At 42.4% G+C, this 24542-nt stretch overlaps 1 protein-coding gene across 2 annotated transcripts; it reads right to left on the minus strand.

Moving 5' to 3' along the window:
- On the minus strand, window positions 1-22661 carry slc16a5a (solute carrier family 16 member 5a). Of its 2 annotated transcripts, XM_079260527.1 has the most exons (6): window positions 22536-22661; window positions 15937-15988; window positions 15359-15831; window positions 13031-13174; window positions 11083-11922; window positions 1-3982 (listed from the first exon to the last, which is right to left on the minus strand). In XM_079260527.1, exons 3-6 carry the CDS (start codon window positions 15726-15728, stop codon window positions 3711-3713), a joined length of 1626 nt encoding a protein of 541 aa, XP_079116653.1. In that variant the 5' UTR covers window positions 15729-15831; window positions 15937-15988; window positions 22536-22661; the 3' UTR covers window positions 1-3710. The 2 variants fall into 2 exon arrangements, with proteins under 2 accessions (XP_079116653.1, XP_079116654.1); XM_079260528.1 differs by lacking the exon at window positions 15937-15988 and having other exon boundaries at window positions 22536-22578.
- Between the last annotated feature and the right edge of the window lie 1881 nt (window positions 22662-24542).

Below are 24542 nucleotides of genomic sequence, written 5' to 3' on the forward strand. Positions count from 1 at the left end.
TGTTTAGTCAGAGGAAGAAACTTTAAAAAAAAAAAAAAAAAATCACACAAGGCGGTTTTGGTATTCAAACTTTTATTTCCATCCTAATCATAATGTATAAATAATTATTAATAAAGATAGAATTTTGCCCACAGCAAGACAAGCCTCTAAACTAATAAATTTTCAGATTAAAACATTTTTACAGCAACACCTGATTTCATTTTCAGTCACTATATTATCAGCTTTGCACGAACGTGTACAGGTGATGTGAAATAGTCAGTGTTAACTTTATTAAACAGAAGTGATGGGAGCTGATGCTGAATGCAGTTTCTGTGCTGTAAAACTTGGTGTGAGCTGCTGACGGCTCGCTCCACAGATCGTTTCAGGACCGTAAAATCCTGACTCTATATGAAACCATCTGTGACCCCAAAAAGGACTTAAAATATCCTGTCAGTGCGGTTATTTGTTAGAAACACACCAGCTATGCGATAAGGCACTGATCCATGAGGGAATGACGAACAAAAAGCAAGATCATTTGCTGCCATAAAGCATTTTCTGACAGTGATATATTATATTTTATATATACATTATATATATATATATATATATATATATATAGTTGAAAATTCAGCTTGGTGTAAATGACATATTTTTAAACACTGACTGCCCAGAAACATCTGAAACTGTTGGCAACTCATTAATAAAGCTTATAGATCTGTATATTATTCTCACAGTAAACAAATCTCATGAAGACCCAAACCAGCAGTAAATGACCCTGCACGTGTTGCATCACCATCAGGTTAGTTAGAGTATCTTTCCGCAGCTGAAAGTAGTCCCCACAAGGAGGGATTCTCGCCTGATAAAGGAACATTTGGTAGAAAATATGTTTTCTGCGAGAACTTGAGCAACTTATGAAGCTGTAAATCCTCACTGTGAAGCAGAGGAGAGGCTTTTATTGTAGTTTGGCTTTAAACTAATAACTTAATCACAATGGCAGCGCTCCGATGCTGTCATGATGTGTGTTTTCAGCTCCAAGGTGTGTTTACTGTCCGATTAGAGTGTGATAATGAGCTAATCTTTAAGTGCTTTGTAAAGGAACATTTATTTCTGAATAAACTTCATGTTTTGATTTAAGTGACTGAGTCGGTGCGAGCAGCTGCACTGCTCCATGTCTGCAGCTTGATGCTCCATCATATGACTCCATCTACGACGTAAACCAGCTAATGCTGCATTCAACAGCTATTTGACAAACTGGAATAAAAATAAAACGAAATGTGACAAGAAGTCCTAATTTTTCTCTTCAAGTGGAGAAAAAAAATGAGCCAGAGCGCTGTCTGCTGATGGGTGAGCCAGCTGGAAGTTACGCAGGATGATGCAACTAGAACTTTTCTTTTGAAAAACAAATATTTTCTTTCATTTAAATATATGTTAACTTTCCCACATGGTCACGTGTGTGCGAGACCATGTGGGAACAGTCCATGATGTTGCAACCCAGATCGCTGCACAGATGTAGAAATATTGTCTAATATGATGCAATATACACAATATATGAACTATTTTAACATGTCTGAGGTTTGAGTTGTTTTAACGGGAACACATTTGCTCTTCATGGAGTCTTTTCCAACTTGCTCATCGGGATCCGCTTCATTCTCCAACATGAGCAAACTAACTGGTGTCTACTGGAGGTCACACACCAGATGCTCAGAAGTACGTCACACACCTCTTGAAAGAAAAAAAACCTTCAATTTAGAAAATAAAACCTACAAACAAATCAGAACTTCTTCAGCACATAGTTTGCTTTTTGTTCCATACAGGTGAAGCAAATATCAGCAGAAAAAGCCTCATTCGTCCCCCAACAGGGTCATAACTGAAGGCTGGGACGTGAAATGTGTGCATCAGGAACATATTCACCCTGTTTGGTGTAGCACAGCATTAATGTGATAAGCATCTTTTCAACTCCTAAACATTCCTAAACGAGACGAAATATAATAACCTGAAGAGAGATAAAATCTTCTTTCTTAGAAATGAGCAACATGTTTACTCTGCCACGTGACATGACGGGTGACCACCAGCCGAAAGGTCGCCACGCAGCAGGGATGCGGGTCGATGATGAGTCTGAACTGAGCTGAAAGGTGGAGAGGAGAGTGAAAACCACGTGGTTATGCTCCAGTTATTTATTAGAACTGCAACACGCTGCGGATCAAGGCAGGTTCTGACTGGACCTGTTAAAAGCAGAAACTTCACAAGTCTCAGGTGCAATGCCACGTTCAGATAAAAGTGCATAAAAACACGATTGAGCTAACCTGGAAGAGTTCCGATGACTTTATTTTCATCTGAAGGTCATGACTTTTTAAAGTTCCACTAAACTGTTTTTATGCACAGAAAATTCACAAAACAACAAAAAGACCAAATGGCAAGTCAGCAAAAAGCAAAAACAGGGTCTACCACGCTTCACCTGTTTAATAAACAGTCAAACTGTATGTTTTCTATTACATTTTAAACTGCTCTAAGATTTTACTCCTATTTTATTACTTTTAATTTTTTTTTTTTTAATTATTCCTTAAACGTGGGTTTTATTGCATCTTTTCCCTTCTTCTTGCCGTGCACTCGTCTTTTTGTCTCAGTTTCATGGTTATTGCACAACTCTGCTACATTTTCTTATTTAAAAAAGCAAACGAAGGCCGGCTTTCACTTAAACTGATTGTTTTTGGGTTTTTTAGCCTTTGTAACGGATGTGAAGGACTCGGGTCGATTGACCCACACATTAAAATGCGACAGAAAGAAGGATGACGTGATCTTTCAGGGTTGGATTGTCCACACAGAAGCAAAAAAAAACAACTTCTTAAATAATCTCTGCTGGAAAAATGATGAAATTAGGTGAAAATTACTGCAACTGTAAAGCACAGTGGTGGTAGTACCATGATATTGTGTTGCCATGCTGTCTCAGAGGCTGAACTGGTTTAAGATACAACACACTGAAGTATAAATTCATCATCTTGAGAGCTTTTAGACAATAAAAGAGAGGTGTGTATGAAGAAATCCAACAGGAAAAGCAGAAATGCAGCGTCGTGAAGTTGCCAAACCAGGAAAACCTTCAGACATTCTGCATCAGAGGGGTTAAAAACGAAGGGAGGGAATGCTGTGGAGCATTCTTACAGAACATCTGTTGATGGGTTTAAACAATACCTGAATTAAATCAACACTTTGTGATGTTTCTGTCTCTTTAAACTTAAAGGCACCGTTCTACAGACAACCAACGCTTGTCCTATAAATAAAAAACTAGATTTCCTGTAGGAGGTAAGTCAGGGGTCCTCCAGTGTTACTCATTTTGGTCTTTAGAGATTTGTTTACAAGTATAAAAATACTAAATTAACTTTGAGAACAGAAGCCTCAGTGTGGTGCACGTCAGCTTTACGTCTGCGAGGCTCATCGTAGACAAACACACCGAGGAAACACCATCCAAGTGATTATGAGCCAATCCTTCCACAAGTATGGCTTGATTAAACGATATACTGTACGTCATATGTGAGATTATGTGATCAGGTAAATACGATCAGCAGCATTTTACGTGAAACAGTACAATCACGTCGTTGCTGTAAGTGCACATCTGTTCATTTTGGTAACTTTAAACACTACAAACTATTCCAAGTATTCACCGAGCAAGCTGCCCTAAATGTGAGGATTCGTTTGCAGGCGTGAGTCGCCCAGAGTGACACGCAGTGTGAGCAGGTTCAGACGCTGGTGATGAACTCTGCGCCGTTGGCAGAGGCCTTGCGTTTGTCCCCCTCTGTGGGGACGCTGCGGTACTGGCAGCCAGGAGAGAGGTCGACCGCCGGCCTCAGCGGCTCGACCGGAGCCGGGGGACGACCCTGCTTCAATGCCTTCCGCTCCTTTCTGTCCAGCCAGCAGAAGGACGCCATGAGGAACACGGCAGATGAGGCAACGACGGCACTGCAGGCTAAAAAGACGAAGAAATACTGTTTCGTCCTGTCCACGAGGATTCCTGTCAGGAAAAGAAAACATGTTCAGTCTTTTAATCTGAAGGTTTTATGGAGGTGTTTTCCTGAATTGCAAAATTAAATTCATGCAAACTTCCATTCATTGTAATCCATTTAGCTGAACGAGCACCATCAGACCGTAACTACATTAGTTCTGATTCTTTTAGACATTACTGCAGTTGATCAAAACATCGTCCATCTAAAAAAAAAAACAAAAAAAAAAACAGTTTTATGTTCTAATGTCCTCAGACGGCTGCAGGTCTCCCAGAAGAACAGACTGTCCTGCTTTTAACTCATTTAGGATCAGCAGCATCAGTGTTGACAAGGACCTGGTGTGCTTAATTAGTTTGGTTACACAAACCAAATGGCCTGAGGAGAGGGGGGGGGGGGGGGGGGGGGTATTGGGGAAGAAGTAGTTAATATTTATTTTTGTTGTTTAGTATTTCTTGTTTGGATTATTAAAGTAAAAGGATAAGGTGTGACATTCCACGTCCCTAGAGCCAGCTTCTGCAGCCGGGAATCGGACCGCCAGGGTCCCCGCCCCTTGCTGCCGCCCAGCTCACATTGCACCAGAGTAGAGCCGCTGCTCCTCCGCATCGAGAGGAACCAGTAGAGGTGGCTCGGGCATCTGGTCAGGATGCCTCCTGGACCTCCCTGGTGAGGTGTTCCAGGCACGTCCCTCTGGGAGGAGACCCCGGGGAAGACCCAGGACACGCTGGAGGGATTATATCTCTCGGCTGGCCTGGGAACACCTCGGGATCCCCCCCGCAGAGTTGGCAAATGTGGCTGGGGAGAGGGAAGTCTGGGCTTCCCTGCTTAGGCTGCTGCCCCTGCGACCCGAACCCGGATAAGCGGCAGAAGATGAAGATGAAGATAAGGTGTGATGTAATTTAGTCCTTTTTTGAGTAGTATTTAGAGTTAAGCTGTGTTGTATGTTTTAAAGGTTTGTACTTGTGAATACGCTCCTGTGTTGGGTATTAATGGATCTGGTTCTAGCCTGTATTTACTGGTGGAGGAATGTGAACTGGAAAAGTTGGAAAGGTGTCTGTACATGTGAAACTTAAAACAAATGTAAGTAAAAAGAAACCGAGCTCTGCCCATTTTAGATTCCCGTGGCTCTTCCTCCTCTTTTCCCTTTGGCTGTGCACCTGAGGGAACATTCTGCACTCCCTAAGGTTAAAACCTTACAGGCGTTAACGGTTGTTTGTCTCTGTGTGCTGCCTGCGATGAACCGGCGACCCGTCCAGAGTGCATCCCGTCTCTCACCGGCTAACTGATGGGATGGACTCCAGCTTCTCTGCAACACTGGAGTACGCAGCTTAGAAAACAAATGACTGAATAAATATTATATATTAATAATATAATGACAATACACATTAATATAAATATGATAATATAAATATATACTATATCATAGTATCAAATTTCATTGTACTTGTTGCAATGACAAAGTTTATTCTATTGTTCTAGTCCATAAACTTTATAAAAATATAAAAGTGTAATAAAAATATATTATTTAAACCTTAAAATTTTTTTTAACATGAAGTAAAAAGTTGTATTTGAACTTTTTATAACAAAAAACAGAGGAATAAAAAGAAGTAAAAAATGATTATTTGGCAGTTTGTGTCTGCTGTTGTCGCTGCATGGATGAAGGACGGACAGAACAAGTTAAACAGTTAATCATCTTCATGTTATTGACCACTAGCTGTGAAACAGGTCAAATGTCGTGCATGAGTAAACTAATCCTGCTTTGGCTTGTCACCGTGGTTACGTCACCGCTCGCCAAGAGAAGCAGCCAGATAAACATGCACAGCATAACTGTCATCTGAGCCCAGAGAGAAACGGCCTCTGCCCTTTCCACGACTCCGCGCGCGCGCGCGCACACGCGCACACACACGCGCACACACACACACACACACACACACGTTTCCTTTGTCACCACTATCACCAGACAAACTGGCTGAAAACGTGCTGGAATTTGCTAAAACCAGTCTGCAGAGTGCATTCGCCTGCAAACACACAAAGAGGAGAGCTGTCGCTTTCTGGTTCAGTTTGTTTTGATCTTTACAGTTTGAGACAGAAAAGCAGGAAAAGAGCTGATAAACACACTGAATCAGTTCAGTCTGGATCGACCTGAGGCTCGGCTCGCTGCAACCTAAAGAAACCTCCTCAACGCCACGACACAAAACGGTAAAGAAACCCAATATAGTCGCGGTTACGAAAAATCACGTCAATAAAGGGAGATATCTCCTTTCTGTTTAGATAAAGTTTATTTTCTCAACATCCTTTTGGTTTCTGAGGTAACGAGTTCATTTAGAAAAGTGATGAACTAAAAGAGGCGTTTCTTCGCTTCAGGAAAGGAATAGCACCGATCACCTCGTGATCAGAAAAACTAATTTCTCACTTCCAAGAAAAACTATTTTTTCTTTTATCTGAAGATCACAAACAGTTGCCTGTGTTTCTGCTCTCGGCTTCCACGGCCATCTACCAGATGACTTTTGTTTGTTGTTGCCATGGTGATGAGGCGGAAGGATGGAGGAAATAACCATCAGGAGGAAGCAGCTGCTGATGAGCTGGGAAAGTGGTCTGCAGCATCATATTTCTGGATGGAAAGACAGTCCAGACGTTTCCCTTCACGCCTGTCTCTGCAGGAACGGCTCCGCCCATCCTGACCACGCTTATCGAGGCACCGCAGAGAGCGAGCCGACCCGCTGCAGAGCCTCAGATTGGAAGCTGCAGCAGAGCGCCGTGAGGATTTTTAGAGTGTATCATCAGGACTTCTCTTCCATCCATGCAGGACGTCGCACGGAAACGCTGCCTCAGCAGGTTCTGCAACGTCTGGGAGAGGGGCAGTCCTTCCAGGAAGCAGCTGCGCGGTGCAACCAGCAGGGTGATGCAACATCACTTCTAAACATGTTTATAAAAACATGAAGTTTAAATAAAAATACATATTAACGCAGTAAACGTTTAAATAACAGTTTGACGCATTTCTTGCGAAGTAAAAGTGCTTTTTTTGTGCAGTTTTGCAAAACTGCAATTCAGCTTCACAAGAGCTGCAGTCCTGCAGGATTTCAATGTGTGCACTGGAGCAGGTAAACATTGAAATCCTGCAGGAGGGGAGCTGTTCATGCCATAGTGGGCAGAGCTGACTTCAGACTTCACCAGTTGGAAGCGGTCATACGCCACAGCTGTCCAACAACACCAGAAGAAGAAAACCAGGAAGCTTTTTGCTGTTCTTAGCTTCTTCTTCTGGTGCTTTTTATTTTGACGTTTCTGGGTTGTTTTATTCTCATTTCTCTTCTTCTCTGGTACTTGCTGTTTATCAGCTATACAACTCAACACTGCCCCTGCAAATCCCCGACGAATTACTCTGTTTTCTGCGTCAGGTGACTGATAGCAAAGCCCGTAACAGACGCCGGAGACAGACGAAACCATCCGTCCATCTGCATGGCAGCTTTCTGCATTGACCATAAACGTCGACCAGCCTGGGAACACCTCTAGACCCCCGACTGAGCTGGAAGAAGTGGGTGGGCAGAGGTGGCTGCTGACCTGGAACTGAGCCGAACCAAACCCTGGTTTGGACTTTGTGAGGAAGCTGGAGAACCCAGACAACCGTTGCATGCGGTGGTTTTAATGGGACTGATCAGTGTACAACTGTGACCAGTAGAACACAATAAAACCCTTTAAAGGGACATTGTGTAACATTTACATCCGCCTGACGTCGGAATCGTCGCTGCAATTCTAACGCATGCGCGTTCTGGCACCTCACTTTCTGAAAAACAGGCATCGTAACGACGGCAGCCAACGTGGCTCAAAAAGCCTCGTCAACACTGAGAAATAAATATATATGACTATGGTAAACACAACCGAATGAAAAACGTTTTTTTAGGCTAGTTTTGGCAGCGCATTTGACTTACTTACTCATACTTACGAGAAAAAAGTTGGCAACTTCGGCGTCTCTTTTAAAACCCTTCTCAGTCTTCGGCTCCTTCCACCTTGAGAAAGCTAGTCCGATGTTGATCCTTGTTTTTTGTATTTCCTGGTCACGCTGCATTTTAAGTGTTCTTTTGCGCTCTCTCAGCGATGGCGAACAGGGCTCCGTGCTGCTGCTGCATATCCGTGGTCCTCCATCTTTGTTAGTAACAATTTAACACAACTTTCCCCGCTGATGGAAAGCCGTTGCTTCTAGCATCTTTAGGCGTTTTAAAACGGCCAGTAAAATGCCTAATTTAGGTAATTGAAAAAAATAATTGGATCTAAAATTTATAATTCAGTTCTTGGATTAACTAAAGTGGAACATATTTGGAACTTTATAACAAGAATTGGCGATTATTTATTCCGCCGTTGGGGCCGTTTGTCCCTTCCCGGAGGCCGTATCTTTTCACCATTGCAGACTGTCATGGCGCGCCCTGCTGGCTTACCCGCTGAATGGAGAAACAAATCTAAAATATTTCGTTTTATGTGAATGTGTCGGGCTTCTAACGGAGGCCATAATACACCAAAGATAACGCACATATAAATACAGAAATCAAGTTTGGTCTTACACAATGTCCCTTTAAAGTCCAACTTTAAGACAACTGTGCAGTAAAGTCCTTTTTTTTTAACCTGAAGTCTTTATTCAGCCTCTTAACAAAATCTGAATTTTTCTTTGTATTTTTGCAATTTATTACCATGTGATAGGTTAAAAAGTATCGTAGCGTAATCTTTTGCTTTCTGATTTCCACCAGTGGGCAACAGACCAGTACCATGTGATGTACAACAGGCCTTTGAATAAAGTTTCTACCATAAAATAATGCAAAATGTCCCAGAAACTGTTTGCATCGCCTATGACATGTTTGGCTTTACGGGGTTAAAAGAACTGCAGAACTTTTCTCAGTGAAGCGTCTCCTGTATGCAAATCACGTCAGAGACTGAAGAGTTCTAGTTTCTTTTCTTCCATCCGTCCATTCCTGATAGTCGAAAGGCTCATGGATGGAAGGAAGGATGGATGTGGGGTCGGTGTCACAAACACCCGAGTTCTGGATTCTGTTTCTTATGCAGCTTAAAATGAACAACACAGAAGGATTCAGAGACTTCTGAAGCATAACATGAGCTTCAGTGGGAGAGCTGCAGACTTCATGACCCTCCCTCAAAGAGCCTTTAGTTGGAATTTCATTAGGCTGGGAGGGGAGTTTACAAACTGTCTTTTTAGTGGTCAGCTTCGCAGTCCGTCTTTCTGTGTTCTTCAGTTCAACTCTCACGCAGAGTTTTAAAAAAAAAAAAAAGATCTGTTGATGAACAGCATCCAAAACTTTTTCCAACGGAAGGAGAGTAAATTCTGTCTGAGAGGAACATGCATGTAAAAAATAACTGCGAAAAAATGTCTGATGGTCAAATATGTAGATTTAAATAAAAGCAGTTAAAAGATTTCAAACATTCAATGAGGTTTATTTAAAACAATGCATTTTGTGTATTATGATTTATTATGGTAGGATATTATTATTGTGTTTTGGTTTGTGATGAATTAAATATCCTGATTATTATGTAGAAGTTTTAGGACTAAATAAATACAGGCCCGACTCAGGGCCCGGCAGAGGGCCCGACTCAGGGCCCGGCAGAGGGCCCGACTCAGGGCCGACGGCAGAGGGCCCGACGGCAGAGGGCCCGACGGCAGAGGGCCCTGACGGCAGAGGGCCGACTCCGGGCCGACTCCGGGCCCGGCAGAGGGCCCGGCAGAGGGCCCGGCAGAGGGCTGACGGCAGAGGGCCCGGCAGAGGGCCCGGCAGAGGGCCCGGCAGAGGGCCGACTCCGGGCCCGGCAGAGGGCCGCCGGCAGAGGGCCCGGCAGAGGGCCGCCGGCAGAGGGCCCGGCAGAGGGCCGCCGGCAGAGGGCCGCCGGCAGAGGGCCCGGCAGAGGGCCGCCGGCAGAGGGCCGCCGGCAGAGGGCCCGGCAGAGGGCCCGGCAGAGGGCCGCCGGCAGAGGGCCCGGCAGAGGGCCGCCGGCAGAGGGCCGCCGGCAGAGGGCCCGGCAGAGGGCCCGGCAGAGGGCCCGGCAGAGGGCCCGGCAGAGGGCCGCCGGCAGAGGGCCCGGCAGAGGGCCGCCGGCAGAGGGCCCGGCAGAGGGCCCGGCAGAGGGCCGCCGGCAGAGGGCCCGGCAGAGGGCCCGGCAGAGGGCCGCCGGCAGAGGGCCCGGCAGAGGGCCCGGCAGAGGGCCCGGCAGAGGGCCCGGCAGAGGGCCCGGCAGAGGGCCGCCGGCAGAGGGCCAACGGCAGAGGGCCGGCTCAGGCCAATAGGTTAAATTTGCTGAATGTGAAAATAACATAAGACATTAAAATGACATTTTTTCACTCTAGTATTTTTTTAATGTTGCTTTTTTTTTATATCCAAATATAAAAGCATTTCCAGTACTGGGAAAAAGCTTTTTATATCCTTTGTCTCCATATGGAACTAATAAAGCTTTATCCTAATACTTAATCGCCCCGACTTTTGTACCAGCAGGTGGTCAGGCTGATTACTGGCCTGACCCACCGTAGCCGAAACTGCACCATATGTGGTCCTGCATGCGAGTTTGACACCTCGGCCTACTGTTAACTCACCAACGACTTTCCTCATCCCACATATTCCCACAGATATATATTTATTTTCCTCTGGTTTCTGGTTGAGACAACTGTTACCTCTACTAAGTTTCAATCCCCCCACCCTCTGATGGCAGTAAACTTCACTTCAGGTAGTATTACTGTCACATTCACAACTTCTTTTTATATGTTTTTATTTTTTAAAGCTTATGATTTTTGTACCTGCTGAATGAAAATCTGACTTAACATTTTATCGGCTTAGTTTAGTTTAAAGACTTTTCAACCTTATAACTCTGCATGCCGGTGTTGTGCCAAAATGAGCCCCCCCCACAGGCTTCCTTCTGACTGATAACAGTAAAGTATATTTTCAGAGCGTTTGTGTCTTTACTGGTGCAATAAATGCACGAAGCTGCTGGTGCTTCACCAAGCCAGTGAGTTGTGTCCAAAAGAAGCTACAGCTGCATGAAAACCTGTAAAACTACATTCCTGTGAAAACTTATCTACGTTTTCTTTAAGCACTGGGACTCTTCTTATTCTCTGTGTTTACATTACCTGCCAGTGGAGGTCCAATCAGCAGCGTGACGCTCTCAAAGACAGCGAGCAGGCCGAGCGCGGAGGGAAAGCGGCTCATCTCTACGATATCCATGAGGACAGTAAACATCAGGGAGCCCACTACGCTCATGGACAGCCCGTACATGATCACGTAGGTCAGCAGTACAGAGAAGTCGGGCCCGACGCAGCAGATGCTGTTACTGAGCCCGTTGACCAGCAAAGCCGAGGCAAAGACGTAAATATGTCGCCCTTTAAACCAGGGCATGTTGAAGATGATGCCAAACGGCGGCCGCACCACGATGTTGACGATCCCCAGGATGGAGAGCAGGAACGCGGCCTGGCCCGGCTCCATGTCATTAGTTGTGGCGTAAGGAACCAGGTACACCAAAGGCACCACAAAGCCAAGCATCATCCAGGTGATGCCGATGGCGTACACGCAGTAGCGCGGGTTGTTGCAGAACTGATCGAAGGCCATATATTTGCTCAGGGAGGCCAACAGGCAGGTCCACATCGTCCTTGCCCACCCCTGTTCCTTCCTCTCATCTTCCTGGTCTGTAGGAGGGGGTCCGTGGTTCATCAGCGGCTGGCCGCGATGCTTGCTGGGCTGGAGGGGCCTCATCACAGCTCCACATACGCAGCAGTTCAGCAGAACGGCCCCCAGAATGAGAAAGCTTCCCCTCCAGCCGAACTCTGTGTGGAGGTAGTTTCCCAGGAAAGGCAGGGTGCACAGTCCCAGGGCCGTGCCGGTGGACGACATGGCGTTGGCGAACGCACGGCGGCGCACAAAGTAGTGTCCCATGATGGTCACAGCTGGCTGAAAGCTGAAGCAGAAACCAAGTCCTGGAAGACGCAAAGGAAATATTTCTCTGATGACTCTCTGCAGGTGTGTTTGATAACAGCTGCTATTGTAATTGTTATTTTATTTATTCTTTTTTTTGTTTTGCATATTGTCACTATTCTACTTATGTCTTGTTGTATTGCAGTACTGTAGTACTTTGTTGTTTTGCGAATACTGTGACTTTAGCAGCTTAGACACGCCTTTCTTTTCTCTCTATCTCCCTTCAACTTCTTTTTCTTTTTCCCCTCTTCCCCTGCCAGGTCCAGCACGGCCATATCAAGACTGATGATTACAAAAAAAATTTAAAAAGTAAGAATAATAAAAAATATTCAGATCATCAAGGGCAGCTAAATACATGACATGTCTCCCTTGACAGAGCAAATCTGTCTGTATGCTGAGATGATGGACAGGACAGGTTAAAAAAAAGAAATATTTCTCTCTTTTCCAGTTTTTACCCGGATATTTTCACAATTCCCCAGTCTGGCATCAATAAAGTACGTCTGGTTTTCTGATTCTGATGAATAAAACACCCAAATAAAAAGCCAAACCTCTGGAAATCACAGCTATAATCTGATATAATCCCCTCAAATCTCCATCAAACCAAAGGTTTTCATATGATCTGAGGAAAGTCACTCCGGTGTCTGAACCCATGAGAGGAAAAGTAGATTTGTGATTGTTCTTCCTGCTGTTTTTTTAAATCAGTTTTATCCTGAAAAAAAGTGAGAAAGCTCCTCGACCGACGGTGTGTTCAGTCAGTCTGCGGTGCCTGATCAGACGGGACGAGCTGGCGTCCGCTGTGATAGGATGCTAACCTGCTTTTCCTTTTGCTGTTTTTATTAACGTGTCCCTGCTGCAACACACCTGATTCATATTAACAAACAGACTTGTGCAGAACTTAACAAGCTGAATTGTTCTGTTTTCTCTAAAAACCGCTTCACTTTGGAGCAGTTTTATACAACCTTAAATCACATTTAGGAGAAAATCTGACAGTTTCTGCACGTTCTCCGCCAGCAGGTCACTGAAGGTCGACGCTAATGAACATTTTTACATGTTCCCACGACCATCAGGTGTCGGCCGGGATGGTAGACCCGGTCCGATGCGTTTGCTGACCTGTAATGACTCCGGCCGTGACGTAAAGCTCAGTGATGGAGCGGGTGAATGAGCTGGCAGCCATGCCCAGTCCGCTCAGGACCCCGCCAAACATGACCGTCTCTCGGCAGCCAAACTTCTCCACCAGCACGCTGCAGAAGGGGCCTGCGGGATCAGAATTAATGCTCTTAGTTTAATGCATACCAGAGCAGAAGTGAGCAGCGGCTTACAAGGCAGCTGACCTTTCTAACTGAGAGCACAGTGAACATGTTTCAGCTCATCGTGAAAACGTTTCCCACAACCGCTTCTCAGGAAAACCCTGCAGAGGAAGTCTCACGTCCTGCTTGAAAGCCCCGTTACTAAATACAGTCGTGTTCATGACTTAAATGTCACAGAGGTGTTAAATTTAACGTGGCCTGACTTCCATGTGGAGCAACAGGGCTGCAAGACGCTGACGGGGATAATGGTTACACCTCCATGCAGCTAACGAAGGCCAAACACACAGATACACACCTCAGCGTGCTTCAACACGTTACTGTTAATGCATCTTTATTCATGTTTTCAGACCATTTCTTTGCTTAATGAAACATTCAGGTTTAGTTGCATTGGATTGATTCTTCAGCTGAAGACACTGGAAAGCCTGAAGCTGCTTTGTTCGTCTCAGTGCAGATCAACCTGAAGTTATCGCCGTGTTTCTTTCAGGTCGGGATTATCAAAGCGATCAAAGCATTCCTGCCTGCAGAGTCCATCAGAACTGGAGCTCCCTGTACTGTCGGTCAGATAGCAGCAGAGTTGAAGGATTAGCCTGAAATCTATTTGTTTTAGTGTGAAAGAAAGTGTTAATACTTTCTGCATTTACAACACTTTTTACAACATTAAGACTCACCAAAGTTTTTAGCTTCAGCTTCTCAAAATGAAAGTTTAACCATCATAACAGTGACGATGATCTGATAAAAAGAGGAATTCTTTCATGTTTTTTTTTTTTTTTTTTTTTTAAGTTCCATAGAATTAACCTTGAATACTAAAACAGACTAAAACAAAAACAAAAAAAATACCATCCTCTTGTACAAAACTAAAATCTGGAAACAACTCCTCGTTTTTAAGATTTTTACAGGTGGATAAAAGGCTGGAGGAACACCGACAAGCTCCCAGCGTGGATGAGCTGCATGCGGTGTGCAGTAAACAGCAGAAATGACTTTACTGTCATAAAAATAGAAATTACATTGTTTTACTTTGTTTCCCATTCATTTAAATGCAATTTTCTGACTTTTTTTCTTCACATGATGCACTTTGAGCTGCAGCTGTGCCTGAAACATGCTGTACAAGGCCGACTTTGCTGCTTTCTGAAGCTTAATGGAGACTAAACCTGACATTCTTGTTCATGTTCCACCAGTTGTGCTTTCAGGAAAAGGCTGAATCAGTAAAACTCCAGAGTGTATGGACTTATGAAGGGAGTACTTTGTCGTGTCCTGACTTTTCACTCGCTTCGGACCGACTGGAAGCCGTATGACATAATAAATCCTTCTGAACTGCATGTGTCGCTGTAAAATCAGGACCACTGTAGGTCTCTGTGGTTGTGGGAAATCAGACGCCTGCAGGTTCTCAGGGATTAATCTTCTCTAAAGCAACAAACGCAGCAAGACGGAGGAAAACACCCCAATTCTCACTCTCAGCTTTCGCATCATCCCATGAAAACAGCAGGAATGAACTAATATCCCCCTGCTGGGGGCACACTGGGACATCTGACACCAGCGATATTCAGTTCGGTCCTGCAACTGTCACAATCCAGCAGGTTTTCCACATATTCCTGCTCCAACACACCTGAATCAAATTAAATGGATCCAACAGCCAATCAGGATCTGTAGACTCGTTCAGCTGCGTTGGAGCAGGACTGGATCGATCTTATACGGTGCACCGGTTAGGATGCTACTGGTTTTCTAGGCGATAACAGCTTAAGTATCAAGGATTTAACCCCTTCAAGCCAATGGTTGCAAACCAATTCCTGTCTTTATTTAGTTTTCCTCCAACTACTTCTATTTATATACTATTATTCATGTATTTATTTTTAAATTATCTATCATATTTAGTTTATTTAATGCAATTGTTCTTTATGTCTTATGTTTTTATTTTTCCACTGTATTTCATTTGGTTTTAAATATTTTTAACTAAATTCAGGCATTAAATCAATTTTAGGAAATTATTTCTAATTGTTATGTCAAACATTCTTGTTTATTAATAACCCTGGCTACATCTTAATAAGCAGGAGGCCTAAAAATGTCAGTGCAGACCAAATGCGGACCCTTATTAAGGTTGAACGGTACGATGTTCATGTCCTCGCCACTGCTTTACCTCCTGCGTGAAGCATTGACGTCATGATGGAGGGCACCCAAGACGTCTCGCTGTTGGAGGCTTGAAATTCATCCTGCAAGTCTGTGTAAAAGATTCCCACACAGGAAGGAAATCCCAGAGTCAAAGCCAGGACCAGGATGGTGGCAACCAGCACCACCCAGCCCCAGCCGCCGTCTGGAGCCGTGACCACCGCCGCTCTCGTCCCGGAGTGTCTTCCTTCGTCCCCCTGTCCCGTCTCCTCAAACGCTGCGTAGTCATTGGCCTGCTGCATTTCCTCGTGCTCCATATCGATGGCCAGCTCAAAAGCCTTGGAGGTCTCCAAGGGGACGCCGCGATCACTGGAGCCCCTGATCCCATTTCTCTGAGTCATTTTCTGTTCGGCCGCTCCGTCAAGGATCCTGTGTTAGCTCTACAGGGTGTGCAGGGACCTTTTCTGCCCATGTCACTCCGACAACTTCGTCCTTTACGGAGACCTGAAACCACAGATGGAAACATTTTTCAGAAAGGTTTGCGGTTTTTTTTTTTTTTTTTAATAAGAAATCAGGTTGTAGGGACTCTGTAGGTCCACACTGACTCACCTGAGCCGCCACATCATGTCTCAGAGGTGTGACATTATTTAAGATGTCTCAGCTAGTGGATAGATCGAGAGATAAGCAAGGATTAAATATACTAATCCGGAGCAGATATGGACATTTATCCATATGCATCATCTTCTGCTAAAACATACAACTCCTCATTCAGGCCTTCCTGGCTGCTCAGTGCATGTGACAGATGCTTATGGGGTCTAAAAAGATCCAAAATGAATAAATTTATAGGGGTGGGAAAATCAAATCGAAAAAAAATTGGAAATGGGAATTTTTTCCCCCAATTGAAATCAAGAAAAATGACGTCCAAAAAAAAAAAAAAAAAGTTTTGTACATTTATTTTCTTTTTAATCTACAAAAATCAGCAAGATAGAAGAATTGTGAGAATCACAATTTAAATAGAGTCGGCACCCAAAAAAATCGGAATCGAATCAGGACAAAAGCATATCGTCACAGCCCTATTAAATTATACATTTTCTTCCATATTCAAAATGGATAAAAAAAACTTATCAGCATGTCAGATTACCATGAGCTTCTTGTGGTTTTGTTTCATTGTGATTAAATTTCCTCAATGAAATTCTGTTTTGCCAACAAAACGTGAATATAAAAAAAAAAAAAAAAATTTGTTTTAAAAATCAAATATTAGTCAGTAATGAATGTATACATTAATATAAGTTTAGGGATCTTAGGGATCCACATACAAATCTCTCTACATGTATAAAAATCAACTATTCAATATATTTTAATAGAAAATATGTGAAAAGAAAGTCATGTTGAATGTTATGTCTTTATTTCAGCTCTCCAAAAGGCTGCTGAGCTTCTTCATCTCTTTTCAGTCTGTTGTGGAGCTTTGAAACCCTGACAGAAAACCTCCTGCTGGATCTAATCTCCCCTCCAGAGTCTCTGAAAAGGCACTTCAAGTTTCCCTTTAAGAGCTTTTCACAAATCTGCTGAGAGCAGCTTTTAGTCGGGAACACAAAGAACTAAGCTCATTCCGAGTCGTGAGCGGACATGCTCACCCCATCTGGCCTCTGCCAAACAATCCATCTTCAGTAGAAAATGTGACGCATTGTTCTGGAGTAGTTCTTTCTTGCTTTATGTTTCCAAAGCAGGTGATAAACAGGTGAATTACCTGCCATGATTCAGGTGGAGGGGAAAAGGGGAATAACAGGAAACAAGGCAGGACGCCCTGTACTCACAGCTTCTGCAAAAACATCCAAGAATGTCTAAGAGTGTTAAAAGTACATATCAGTACATACCTACAACAAGGTGGTAGTCAGGGTCTGCACATCCTAAAGCAACTTAAATTAGAAATTCTTGGAGCTGCTTGCAGAACAAACTGCACTTTTATGTTTAGAACAAGTCAACTTAACATTAAGCTAACAGTTGGTTGCTGGGTGGAGCTCAATGTACAGACATTAATCTACTCGACTAATTCTCTGTTTAAAGCAAATAAAACAAAAATCAAACAAATGATATGTAATATTTTAATGTGATACTTTGATTAGCTGCAGCAACACACTGATAATGAAATGAATAACATTTGAAGTAGCACTTTGAAAAATAGCTCTTCAGTTTAAAAGTTCACAGTTTAAATGAAATTAAAACAAGCTAAAAAGAAACAGAATGAAATAAAAATAAAGGAAGAGAAACGAACAGAATACAAGGGATCAACACTGATTATATTGTGTCTGATAGTCTATGACTGTATTAGCAATCAGCAGATGTGTAATTTGTACTTTGGTCACAAGCATTTCATGGAATCACTAATTTGTTGACTTTGAAATTACTCCAAGTGACTTTTTCCGTCTACTATTTGCTTTATGTTGCAATATTAATAAATGAACACAAACCAGTAAGGGCCACGTGAACTGTTATGTTCAGGAAAGAAAGCAGATATTTTAGATTTAAATCATCTAAATGTACTGGAATATCATACACGTAATCATACTGTTGCTTGTTTTAAAGTAAATATATTGATTAGATTATTGGTTGTTGCTGCTTGTTTTCTGCGTGAAGGCTATAAAAATTATGGGATGTAGCTGCACTTGCACATCATAATGGAACATGTGACGAGTTGTGTTCTTGGTAAACTAATCTCAGACTTTGTTGCTCTTCTCAGTAGTTGGTGTATGTGGAAATAATTTGATGTTTTTTGAGGGTATCCTCTGCAGAAACATTGGCACAAAAGGCCATTCATTCAGCAGTTTTCACATGCTCATGCTCGTCTCCTGCAGGCCTGTTTCTTTCCGCCCCACACATGGATGTCTGATCAGATTCTGCAGTTATCTTTTATTTATGGTGACCTGCAGGCATAAAACCCGGTTTTATCTGGTAGGTTATTCGTTTTATTTTTGGTGGAGGTTTTATTTGACCAAAGTACAAATTACACATCTGCCGATTGCTAATACAGTCATAGACTATCAGACACAATATAATCAGTGTTGATCCCTTGTATTCTGTTGTTCGTTTCTCTTCCTTTATTTTTATTTCATTCTGTTTCTTTTTAGCTTGTTTTAATTTCATTTAAACTGTGAACTTTTAAACTGAAGAGCTATTTTTCAAAGTGCTACTTCAAATGTTATTCATTTCATTATCAGTGTGTTGCTGCAGCTAATCAAAGTATCACATTAAAATATTACATATCATTTGTTTGATTTTTGTTTTATTTGCTTTAAACAGAATTAGTCGAGTAGATTAATGTCTGTACATTGAGCTCCACCCAGCAACCAACTGTTAGCTTAACACCAACAGGAAACAACTAGCATGGCACAGACCAACACTAACAAATCCACTTCCTAGAGATTAAAAGATTATTTATCCTTGTTCAATCTCAGTAAAACCCTTTGTGGTTATGCTACAGTCTCTGCATAATAAAATTAACCAGATACAGTACTGAGACTGAAATGGACAGAAAAAGCACCAAGTGTTCACACTTTTTATCAGTCTTTCAGAGAAGCTAAGCTAACATGCTAGTAACTTGTGATATAAGAGAAACCTATGAGATAAACTTTTGTGATGTGCTGTTGGATTGTCTTTTGGTTATTTAACATCACTAAAAATATTACTAAAACCATTTGGCTTAGAAAACAGTACAAAACTGGAAACAGGAACATAAATTGCCCCTCATTTCCAGTCTTTGTGCTAAGCTAAGCGCTAGCTGAAGTGATTTTATATCCATTTAACAGATAAAAGTGATATATTTGTTTTATATCTTACTATAATTGACAACATATTCAACATTTACCTGTGAAAAGATTTAGTTATCAAAGAAAAAGAGAATGAAAATTTCCATTGAAAATTAGCTTTAAAACATGCCTTTGAGGGGGAAGAATTATGTCAATTTAAAAATAATTAAAAGTCATTCATTTTCTGAACCGCTAAATCCAATTCAGGGTTGCGGGGAAGCTGGAACCTATCCCAGCTGGCTTTGGGCGACAGGCAGGGTACACCCTGGACAGCTCGCCAGTCCATCGCAGGGCCACACAGAGACACACAACCAATTTAGAGTAACCAATTGACCTAACATGCATATCTTTGGATGGTGGGAGGAAGCCAGAGTACCCGGAGAGAACCCACGCATACACGGGGAGAACATGCAGACTCCACACAGAAAGGCCACTGACTGAACCCCCCCCTCCAGCCAAGGATTGAACCAGTGACCTTCTTGCTGTGAGGCCACAGTGCTAACCACTGTTCCACCGTGCAGCCCTAATTAAAAGTCTAATTTGTTTAAACAATGCAGCTGAATAAAATTTTGCGGTATTTAGGTCTTAGACCAAATAAGTGCTCATTTTAATTTGATGGATTTTCCCTTAAATATTCCTTCTTATTCAGTAACAGGCGTCCTTTTAATGGTGTTGTAATAGTAAAGGTAGTTTGATATTGTCTTGCTGAAATAAGCAAGACCTTCCTGGACAGGCTTGTTCCTAAAGAACTTGAATGTCATTCAGCATCAGCGTTCCTTTACCAAAATGATTCAAGGCCTCCTTAAACCAGAGAACACTGCTCATGATTTCTTACCAGAGTGTAACAAATGCAACCTTGAGTTTCGACACAATTTGCTTCAATTCATCATCAGATGTGCTCAAAGTTCAGAGAAAGCAGAAAGATTATTAGATATCTTTGCAACAGTTTTTTGCTTTGAATGACTGAGATTTATGGTCATTTCTCTTTATGGTCCAGTGGTGCCTGGGGGCTTAAACATCACAACCGTATGACAGTTTTTGGCCTTGTTCCTTGAATACAGAAGGGTCTGTCTTTTGTTTTTAAATAAATTATCTTTCTGTCGGAAGATAATTGGAAGGCTTTTTTTTTTAATTTTTTTATTACACCCAAATATGTTACTAACCTGTTGCCACTTGTTCCACCTGAGTCTTTTTCCTTTAACACAGCTTTTCCAGCCTTGTGTTTGTCACTGTATTAAACTAATCACAGAGTCAAACTGTTTGCATTTCATTGTGGAAATCTACTCAAAATAAAACACTTTTCTTAATGTCGGAGTGGTTTACTGTGACACAGATGCTAAAACACAACAGTGAATGATAAAATAACAAGTGAGAATACACTAGTCAGAAAATGTTAGGGGTTTGCATGATGTCAGAATCAAACTAAAATACACTGCAACCTTTTTAATGTATGTGTTTAAGTGTTTATAACTATATTTAGATTTAGATTAACTATATTCAGGTGTTTTTGGTACAACATCCTGTTTTCTAACAAGATTATTAACCTGAAAAAAAGGGAATATAAACAAATATAAATATAAACAGTCCTCTTCTCACACTGTTCACATTCAGACATGACCAGACTAAGACAATAATGACAGAGATTTACATGTTATGCTCTGGTACACCCTTCAATGTCGTTAGCTTTTGTTTAAATAAATTTAGATGAAGCAGTTAGTAATATTGCATGATTTTAGTTAAATGTCCTACATTATGGCTGGCTAATTAATAGAAAAAACAAAACAAACATTTTTGAACCAATAATCGATATAATGTTGCTTATGTCAATTCTTAAAATGATTTTCCTTAAATATATTTAAAGTACTGATGAAATGACAATGTAAAGCTGTGTGCTTCCTTTCACTTATTTTAAAATCAATATCTGCTCTTTTATTCTCAAAATATTTGCAATAAAAACTTGCAGACACCTAAAAGGGCTAAAAATAAACTACACTAGAATTATTGCTAATTAATTGTAAAACATGTAACATGTTTACTTAATTGTGACATTGATTTGAGGTAATATCACCCAGCTCTACACTACATTCATGAATTATCATCAGTGTAGAAATGTGGTTTGTTTTGTTTTTTTCAGGAAAATTACACCCAAAATCTTTTAACTTTTTCTGATAATTGTAACAGCGAATCTCCTAAATCTATGTTCATGGACCACATCAACTCAAAATGTTACGTTTCACAAAAACAATTTAATAAAAATAGTTTTATTTCTACAAACACTACATTTCTGTCTTGAGCTTAAACAAAAGTGCAAGAATTTGTGTCATTCTTCTATAATTAAATTTCTATTTTCTTTCAAAGTAAATGACCCATGACGAACAGCTCCAGGACAAAACATTTTATGCATTCAACCAGAAGTGTGTGCATTGTTTTGGCCATAAAGTGAATATTCCTCCCCTTCAGGTTCCTCAAACTATTTTAGGTTTGTAATGGATCACTAGAGGGGAAATAAGGCCTCAGTTATCTGAGCACCATGAGCCACGTCCTGTTTTCTTCTTTCACCTCCTGCTCTTTGCATGCTGCAACCACCTCCTGGAGGAGCCAACCGTGCCCAACCACCTCCTGGAGGAGCCCAACCACCTCCTGGAGGAGCCCAACCACCTCCTGGAGGAGCCCAACCATGCCCAACCACCTCCTGGAGGAGCCCAACCACCTCCTGGAGGAGCCAACCATGCCCAACCACCTCCTGGAGGAGCCCAACCACCTCCTGGAGGAGCCCAACCACCTCCTGGAGGAGCCCAACCACCTCCTGGAGGAGCCCAACCACCTCCTGGAGGAGCCCAACCACCTCCTGGAGGAGCCCAACCACCTCCTGGAGGAGCCCAACCACCTCCTGGAGGAGCCAACCATGCCCAACCACCTCCTGGAGGAGCCCAACCACCTCCTGGAGGCTTTAGGGAAACGCATTGTTTACCTCCATCTCATTTGTAAATAAGTGTTACTGAACAGCTGACATCTGGTTTGCTTCTTACTCTTTATACTGGCATTTTTCTCATATATCTCCAGCAACACATACTGACGGATATCAGCTTGTAATATTTACTCTGTCCACATCTTCCATTTAGTTCACGCGCATGCTTTTTCCACCTTTCACACACACGTGGCAAGTCGTCATTATTTTGGTTTGTTTGTGTCCTCGTGGCGTCCAGACTCCACCACAGCCCTGCTAGATTAAACTGATTCACTGTCATTTGCTAAAATGTGCAGAATTTCCACTGACATGCTGAACTGCATTAAATGTCGGTCGTGCACATCAGTTTACTCGCGCGCTGACAGCCCAGATCCAGAACATCGTCAGAATCCTCCGGTAAATTCTGCATTTATTCAGAGAAAGGAGCTTTTACTCGCCTGTTCTGTGCCGTCCGTGGCCGTCCACCGCCCTGGTCTGGTTAAATACCAGACCACACGCGCGCGCGCGCACAGGCGCAGTCACTTCCAGATGATTGCCGAAACCTGGCGGAGGTTTGTTCGTTCCGGATCACCAGCATCCGCCGTGGGCGGAGACAAGCGGGCAGCAGACTGAGCGGAGACACTAGCCCCGCCCCGCCACAGCAGCAGGCGGTAGCTGGAAGGGTGGATCCTGTGGGTGGACCACAGACTGTTGGACACGATGTACGAGGCAGGAGAGCTGCTCATGTTACTGCTGCGATGTTTGCATGATTCCAGACTGGTTCTCCTGATTACTGGAGGGAAACCAGTTTCGCGCAGAAGTCCTGCGTCACCCCGGGTTGCAGGAAACTGGAAAAGTGGTGCCTTTTAAAACGTAGAAACATAAATTAAACAACTTGAAGTCCACTTTAACTTTCCGTCCAGGTAAGTATTCTTCTGGGATGGTCCCATAGTGCTTCCATGATGATGAAGTTCAGGCTCTGGGGATGATTCCTGCCTCCACCAGACCTGCTGTCCTTGATTTTCAGTCCAGTTCTTGTACCATACCCAGGGCTGGACTAAAAGTGCACAGGCCCCAGGGCCCAGAGTGTTCCAGGGGCCCCTTTCCCCACCACAACATTGTGAAAGATACACTGTGAAACAACATTTACAACATCTCTCAGCCAGTGGTACTAGTAGCAACCCAGTGAACACTGTGGTGTATCTATCTGGCTTTTATATACATTTTGTTTCATGTCCAAACTGCTGGTGTTTGCCCTATGTGGGCCCCACATGGGCCTCAAGTAGGTGTGGGCCCCTGGGCCTGTGCCCATGATGCCCATTGGATAATCCGGCCTTGGCCATACCTCAGCCTTTCTCGCCGTTTCCCAACCTATCAGCCATGTCTCCATGGAGACCATTTCTGAAGGGTCTTCGGCCCGCAGTAGATGGATCAGATAATCTCTCTGGTCCTGGTTCAGGACTTCACTGGATTTTTTTCCTTCAGGACATCAGACACTGATTTTTTTGTTTCCTCGAATGTTTTACGGTCAAACTGCGCAGCATGCTGAGATAAACCAGCTTTCCAGATAAGGAGGTTTTGGGAATCACTCCTGTAAAACTGTTCTACTTAGCATCTTCTATAAATGAAGATATCTATCTATCTATCTATCTATCTATCTATAAAATTTAAATGTCAGAGTTGAACTGGATAGCCCTCTAGAATGACTAGCTTTGAATGTAATTTTATCACCTACTATGAGTTTTAATATTGTTGTCCTGCAACTATTACAGGACTAATAAAGAAATATACAAAGCAAATAAAAACTAGACAAAAAAATCTACAGTACCTTGGATAAATAATGAAGTTAAAACTTAGTACTGACCTTTTGATATATAAAAGTTTAAGAAATAAAGTAGTACTTGAACTGCGCAAAGCAAAAGCAACATTTTACACTAAACTAATTGAAGACCTATATTTAAAATAACAGAGGGAGATTATAGAACTTAAGGTTGATGCTAAGAATATAACTAATAGTGCAATTATGGCTAATGAGTTCAATTCATATGTTGTGCAATCAGATGAAGAATTAGCAAAAGATTTTCCGCCTGCAGTCACTCAAAATGTCACATTAAAAACTGTTTCAACAGATTTTTTTTTATCAAAAAGGTAGCGGAAGCACAAGTGGCAGAAATAATTAATAAAGTTGCTATTTTGGAATTCATGGAAATTTACAACATGAATAGCTGTTTCCTTAAAAAGTATAGAACTGTGCTATTTAAACCTCTGACACATTTTATTAACCTGTCCATAATAACCTGTCCATTTCCCAACGTCTGGAAAAAAGCAGCAATCACTCCAGTATTCAAAACAGGGAGTCAGGATTCTGTATGTAATTATTGACCTATATCAATTTTACCAATTTTATCTAAAGTCATTGAAAAAGTTGAAGCAACAGAGTTGATAGAGTATTTGGAAGCCAGACA

This window comes from Telmatherina bonti, assembly GCF_933228915.1.
Source record: "Telmatherina bonti genome assembly, chromosome: 21".
NCBI lineage: Eukaryota > Metazoa > Chordata > Actinopteri > Atheriniformes > Telmatherinidae > Telmatherina > Telmatherina bonti.

Coding starts and splice junctions, on each gene's coding strand:
- slc16a5a (XM_079260527.1), bottom strand. CDS start 15,728: ATGACTCAGAGAAATGGGATCAGGGGCTCCAGTGATCGCGGCGTCCCC. Junction 13,175..15,358: donor GTCAATGCTTCACGCAGGAG/GTAAAGCAGTGG, acceptor CTGATCCCGCAG/GCCCCTTCTGCAGCGTGCTG. Junction 11,923..13,030: donor CACGGCCGGAGTCATTACAG/GTCAGCAAACGC, acceptor TGCGTCTTCCAG/GACTTGGTTTCTGCTTCAGC.